Source organism: Gavialis gangeticus, unplaced genomic scaffold (assembly GCF_001723915.1).
Source record: "Gavialis gangeticus isolate Ggan-Ray unplaced genomic scaffold, GavGan_comp1, whole genome shotgun sequence".
Lineage (NCBI taxonomy): Eukaryota > Metazoa > Chordata > Crocodylia > Gavialidae > Gavialis > Gavialis gangeticus.
The window spans coordinates 5534758-5541831 of NW_017729019.1; the positions used below are offsets into that span (position 1 = coordinate 5534758).

At 44.5% G+C, this 7074-nt stretch overlaps 1 protein-coding gene across 1 annotated transcript in view; it reads left to right on the top strand.

Annotated features, from left to right (window-relative positions):
- The window catches only part of LOC109295192 (embryonic pepsinogen-like), a 13499-nt gene extending 9554 nt beyond the window's left edge, over positions 1 to 3945 (top strand). Inside the window, exons 7-9 of the mRNA XM_019513892.1 lie at positions 1176 to 1320; positions 2451 to 2549; positions 3808 to 3945. Of these exons, the coding sequence (XP_019369437.1) occupies positions 1176 to 1320; positions 2451 to 2549; positions 3808 to 3945 (382 nt within the window). The remainder of the gene's footprint in view (positions 1 to 1175; positions 1321 to 2450; positions 2550 to 3807) is intronic.
- Positions 3946 to 7074: the final 3129 nt, after the last annotated feature.

The window sequence follows — 7074 nt, forward strand, 5'->3', positions numbered from 1 at the left end:
ACTTTACTGGCCCTATCCACTGGATCCCTGTGTCTTACCAGGGCTATTGGCAGATCTCAATGGACAGGTATGTAACACACAAAGGTAATTAAATAACTATGATGCTCTTTGGTACACTTCCACAGTTGCAATTATAAACCCAAAGCTCATTTTTCCTCCATTAGTACCTAACTCACATTGACTTTAGGAGTCAGGATGTCAGTGGTGTCTAACCCTCTTTGGCCCTCATGTAAATCATGTTAGGTGCTATGGGCATCTTTGGGTGCCTAAATACCTTTGTAAATTTGGCTGCAGACCCCATCTCCCTGGAACTTAGGAAACCAGACTGTTCCCAACCTTCGCACTGACTGGCTGGCTGACCTTAATGATGTCACTTCACATCTCAATGGACTTTTACAATAATCATTATTGTATAACCGGTCCAAGATGGGATCAGGCAGACATAAGAGTAGAGACAGACAGGACATAGAGAAGGATCCAGGCAGGAGAGGCACAGGTTCAGGCAGTGCAAGGTACTGGCAGGAACAAGGCACAGGTTTAGATGAGGCAAGATTCAGGATCTAGGAGAAAGCAAGCAGTCATGCAGGACAGCCCAGGAGACACAGCCAAGCAGTTCAGTTGCTCAGACAACACTCTGCCAGCTGGTACCAGCTTATGTAGGCCAGTGTGGGTGGCACCTCTTCCTGTGGGCCCTGGGGATCACTCAGTCAGGGCCCTGATCACCTCCAGCTGGAGCTTGGAGCTTGGAGCTGGATCAGCCCCAGCTGAGTGTGGAGTCATTCCAGATCCTCAGCTTGTCTGAACTGTCATAGTTTCGTTATGCCAGTGGAGCTGGACTGGAATCTGTCCCAGTTTTCCTGGGGCTGTTGCAAACCTTAGTAGATTGGAGAAAGGTCCTCTTGACTTCAGTGGGCTTTGGTTCGCACCCTTCATGTTATGGCATTTGATTGTATGGAGGCCAGGCTCCTGGAGCCTTTGTTCAGGCAGACATCAGGAAGAAGTCAATGAGATGTGGCATGAGTAAGGACAGTGCATTTACTGATTCATCCACTCTAGGCCTGAGCCTGAGGAAGTAATGCTGTTTCTTGCGTTGTTAAGATCTAACATTTTACAGCCTCCTGTGCATCCTTGCCCATTCAAGTTCAAGCATCTTATTTATGTTTTCACTTGTTCAGCATCATTGTGAATGGCAAGGTGATCGCCTGTGAATCTGGCTGCCAAGCTATTGTTGATACCGGCACTTCTCTCTTGGTTGGGCCCTCACCAGACATCTGCAAGATACAGAAAGTGACTGGAGCTACTCTGGAACAGGATGGCCGGGTGAGAGTCCTTCAGGGAGCCTGTTGTCACACCACACCCTACACTCAAAGGGTTTCAGTCCCTGGGATCTTCCCAGCAGAGCCTGCAGGCTGGGCCTCACTCCACTTCCTGAGCTTTGGCTTTACTAGTAACTCAGGACAAACAACAACAGGGTCCTGGTTAGTCCTAGGGCTTCACGTGAGACCTTCTCTATTCTAGTTCCCTACTTCCTATTGGTCCAAAGAAATACTTTATCTCAGATGGAGCCATGGCATCAAACTATTTTGTATGTCTTACCACAGCTCGAGAAGCATGAGTTTGAGCCCCAATGTGGTCTTGCACTGAAAGCTGCCCCCAGCTGACCCTACTATACATAGGGCTTGGTCAGTGTGTGAAGGCAAAGGCCACATAATTCCCCAGTGTATAGTTGGCTATCAAAACTGGTATGCACTAGCCCAACATGGCCATTAGGGTTGTGCACACCTTTGACTTAGGGTTCAGGTATGGGGGGAAAAAAACACTATTCCTTTACACAATGTAATGTCATAAATATCATAAGAATTGCATCAAAATAATTAGGGAGAAAATTCATCCTACACCAGCTTTGGGCACTACCCTGGCTGACTCCAGGGCTTGACATATGTGAGAGGAAGGGGGGAAGAGGGCTAGAAACTCTGGATTTATTTTATTACAACTGTTATATCAACAGTTAATTCTTCCTTTTTGGGATGATCAGTCCTTTCTCTTGGGCTGGATCAGTCAGGTTGATGCACTGGTGAGGGTCTGGTTTGGTCATCCATGGCATTAACAAAAAAAATATGTGTGTTTATTAAGGTATTTATACATCTGAATCAATAATTATCTCAGTTGTGTTTCAATGATCTTTTGAGAAAACCAATGCTGTCTTCAACCTGCCTAATTTATAGCCAAAACAACCTACAAACTCTGCCTATTTCCATTTATTTCTCAGTAGTGACAATTCAGCCACGACTTCTTGTTACAAATATAGGATTACAGGGTGGTCTCCCATCCAAGTACTACCCACACCCCAGACCACTTGGCTTCCAAGACTGACCCTCTACCCCTTTTTTCTTGTAAATGGCCGTGTTAATTGTTTCATAAATGGATTTTTTTTTTTTGGTCCTCTGTAGTATACTGTCAACTGCAGTGACATTCCCAGCCTGCCTGATATCATCTTTGTAATCAATGGGATCCAGTTCCCTCTGCCTCCTTCAGCCTACACTGAGAAGGTATGATATGGAGCCTTTCTTCATGGGACACTATAGCATGGTGGGGCACAGCTAAATGGACTGGGCTCAGTCTCAGCTCAGCTTCCCCCTGCCATTGCACAGCTGCTCAGGAGGAAGGGCTTGGGCAGCAGAGTAAGGAGCATGCTTGAGGGAAGGCTTTGGGGATAAGGAGTTAGTAGCCTGCTCCAAAGTGTACTGAAATCAGTAGAAAGACTGACATTAGGAAGCTTTGTATCAGGTTTCCTAGGAGAGGTCTGAAGTACTGCCTGAGGAGTGTATTAGCAGTATCTTATGTAAGAAAGGAAGTGGAGCTATTCTGCTCAGCTCAGTGGTGATGAGGCATCATTAGGTGACTTGTGTCTAGGTCTGCACATTGTATTTCATGAAGACAAGCTGCACAGAGTCCAGAGGAGAGCAACAAAAACCCTAAGAGATTTATAACACAGGACCTATGGGGAAAAGTTGAAAGAAGTGGGCTTTTTTAGTCTAGAAAAGTGGAGATAGCTCTTCAAGATGCAAGAGGTTGTTATTGAGAGGATGGTATTATGATGTTCTTTAGGGAGGAAGGCCAAGAAGGAATTGGTATAATTGAAAGAAAAGAAGGTTTGAGCTAGACATTTGGAAATATTCTCTAACTAAAAATGTGCACTAGAACTACTAGGCTACTGAGAGATGCTCTGAGAGCTCCTTCATTTAAGGTTTTAAGAATGGGTTAGACAACCATCCACTGAAGCTGCCTTGGGGCAGATGGTTGATGTGATGATCTCTTGATGTTCTGCTCTACTCCATTTTTAAGGCTCTAAATCCCTGCTGGTGTTCCAGCCACAATGGCTCTTTAAAGCTCTTCCAATGACTAGCACAGGTGTTGGCAACCTATGACCTGTAGGCTACAATCAGCCTGTGGAGCTACAGTAACCTGCCCGTGGAGCTGGGGCGGGTCTTTGGCAGGATTCTGATGGTGCAGGGGCTTTGCCCATGCCATGGCCAGGCAGTGGGAGCTTCCCCTGCACCACAGCAAGGGGAAGCAAGTAGTCTCAGCAGTCGGGTCCTAGCACTAGCCTGTGTCAGATCCAAGCTGGGTCATTCCAGCCGGCTGCTAAAGAATATTGCCAATTGCTGCCAGTGACAGGATTTTGCCCTGTAAAATTGACTAAATAAAGCTGTTGGGAATTACAGTGAAAGAAACAGCTTCTCTGGAAGCAAATATGACTTCCTAACCAATGATTTTAACGTTTGTTTGTTTTTTGTCCAAATCTAGTATAGTCAAGGAGTCTGCACTAGTAATATTCAGACCACGAATATGAACCTGTGGGTCTTGGGAGATGTATTCATCAGGGAGTACTACAGCATCTTTGACAGGGAAAACAACCAGGTTGGTCTGGCCAAGTCTGTTTAGCCATCACCCAGCAGCGGGGGCTACGATCCATCCTGTACTCAGTTTACCATAATTATATTTTGGTGTTCAAGAGAAAGTTGGACACGCCCTTGTTGAGCTCGTTTGAGCCCAATTACCTGCTGCCTGTGGCAGGGGACTGGACTTGATGGTCTTACAGATCCCCTCTGGTCCTTCTTTGTATGATTCTGTTTTACTAGATAGTAAAATCTTTGTAGCATGTAATTATATCTCTGTAATCAATAAATAAAACAGGAATGACCCAGAATTGTTTGACCAAACATTTATTTGTATACAAAATATTCTACAAAACACTTCCCATTTCAAACTGCTAAACAAACTCACTACTAGGGCTGTGTGAAATGGAAGCATTTCATTTCAACCAGTTTTTTGACATTTTTACAAAACAGTGTTTCATTTCGACTTTTGTTTCGAGTTGAAACAGCTGTTCCATTTTGTTCTGTCGAAACGTTTTGCGGTTTTGACCCTGTTTCGACTTTTCACCCATAGGATATAATAGGGAAGGTTGAAACAGGTTATAACTTGTAGGAGTGGTAGCCCCTTCTGAGAGCATGATGCGTGCCAAGTTTCAAAAAGATAGGTGCAGGGGGTTCAGAGAAACTGCACCTCAAAGTCTTGAAAGCAAAACTCATGTCACATGTATGTCTAGTCCTTTCTGGCAAAAGTTGAAAAACTAACTGTAACTGCTCCTCCTCTCCTCTCCCAAAATATAACTCTGAACTTGTAGCTTGGAAAGGAAAATACCTTTTCAAATATCCCCCTAGCTAGCCTCATAGTTAGGTAAATCCATAAATAAGCCATGAAAACATGAATGCATCACTCAGTGCAGAAGAGCAGTTCAATGCACACTAAGAAAACCATCCTGCCAGAGAAGGGACTAGGAAAGGGGAGGGCAAGAAGGTGGGATGTGATTCGAGGTCTGTGAACTTAAACCCACCTCAAGAACCATATGTTTTCCCCCTTTCCATAGTTGTGCCTCTCTCCCCTGCAATGATATCTTCCCTTGGAAGCTCCTTGGCTTCAAAGCTGCTGATTTGCCTGACCAACTTGTTCCCTCCTGTGGGTTTGCATGGATGACACTGGACCCTAGAAATATTAAATGGAAATCAGAGTAACAGTGGGGTTTGGAAAGCTCCAGGCACATGATTCAGCATACGCTAGAGCTGTGCAAAATTTCACCACCAGTTTTGTTTCGACACTGTTTCGATCTGCTTTGTGTCCTCACCAGGAGCTACCGCCCCTTCAGTTTTGACCCCACTGTGGCTTAACACATACACGTGACATGAGTTTTGCTTTCAAGAATTTGGGGTGCAGTTCCCCCAAACACCCTGAACCAATCTTCTTGAAACTTAGCAGGCTTCATGGCCTCAGCAGGGGCTAGCATGCCTGCAGTTTTGACCCCACTGTGGCTTAACACATACACGTGACATGTTTTGCTTTCAGGATTTTGGGGTACAGTTTCTCCAAACCCCCTACACCTATCTCCTTTAAAAATGGCAGGCTTTGTGGCTTCAACATGGGCTAACAATCCTGTAGTTTTTACCCTGCTGTGGCTTAACACATACACATGACACAAGTTTGCTTCTCAAAATTTTGGGGTGCAGTTTCTCTGGACCCCCTGCACCTATCTTCTACAAACTTGCAACACTTTATGCCCATCAGAAGGGGCTACCATTTCTGCAAGTTTTATCCAAATTTGGCTGGAAATGACAAAGTTATAGGCTGTATTGTCCTTCCCCATTATAGCCTGTGGGCGAAACGTCAAAACAGCATTGAAACGGCGAAATGTTTTGACTTGCCTCGTTTTGAGGCTGTTCCGACCATATCTGTTTCATTTCATTTTTGCTGTTTTAACCTCAAAACAGGTCAAAACAGCATCAAAAGAAAACTGGTGGTGGAATTCACACAGACCTACTCTCCACCCTCTCATAGACCCATGCTCTATTCCCCCTACTCCTCCTACCGTACTCTGTAAGTAATTCTACCAAAGTCTTTAAACTAGATCCTCACTCCTTGGGTGTAAACTGCCATTGCTCCATTGAAGTGAATGCTGCTATGTAGCTCTTATTATCTGAGAAGCTGTCCCTTACCTGGTTACTATCGCCACAGTATCTGAGCACCTCATGACAACACCACCCTTGTGAGACAGGGCAGTGCCATCATCCACAGCTACAGAGTGTGAACAGAGGCAGAAAGATGCTTCATGACTTGTCCCAACTCACAAAGGAAGTCTGTGATGGGGTGGGGACTGAACTTGGGTTAGCTTCCACTTACTGGACCATCCTTCATCTTTGAGACTACTCTTGAAGTAAGGTGCATTCATCATCAGTGCTGACACTTTAAAACAAAAAGCTATGTAGCAAAACCCCCAGTTTTTCTTTCTTTTTTTTTTAATCGCATTCGCTCTCCTTCCCCAACCATTTCTGACTTTTTCTATCTCTCTCTATTCCCTGTAGGTAAGTATAAGTAAGCTAAGATATAAGATAAGCTTTAAATGTTTTTATTTTGGTAGCAAGTTTTTGGTTTTGGATATCCACTGTTTTATATTGTACTATTATTAGGGTTGTATTAATTTTACTGTTGTATACTGTATTTTTATCATTTTTGTATTGATTTTTATTGTTTCATATGGATATTGTATGGTTTAGGCCTGTGTTTGTAAGTGAACCAAAGTCATGTCAAGTTTCCATTTTATATGTCAAGTCTCCATCTTGTGTCCTCTGCCCGGGCATCCCCTGTGTGTCGCAACTGTATGAGTCACATATCCCTCCCATGTAAATTGGTTCCCCAATGAATGAGTGTGATTGGAAATGATTGAAATACAATGGTAGCAGGCCTCTACTGAATGGCCTGTAATGACTGGGCCATGACCTCGCATTGATTCATCCAGGAACCATGGACGTCACCCAGGAACAGAGACAAGACCAGCATTTGAAAGACAAAAGACCCTGCAGAACCAGCAACTCTCACCATTACAGACACCTGAAACTGTACATCCCAGCATGGAGCACACATGCTCAGTATGCCAGGAGCTGACCCTTCTCTGGGCATGCCTCCTGTCACTAGGGTCACCCTATAAAAAGAGGCAGTGAAGACAGACCCAGTGGGATG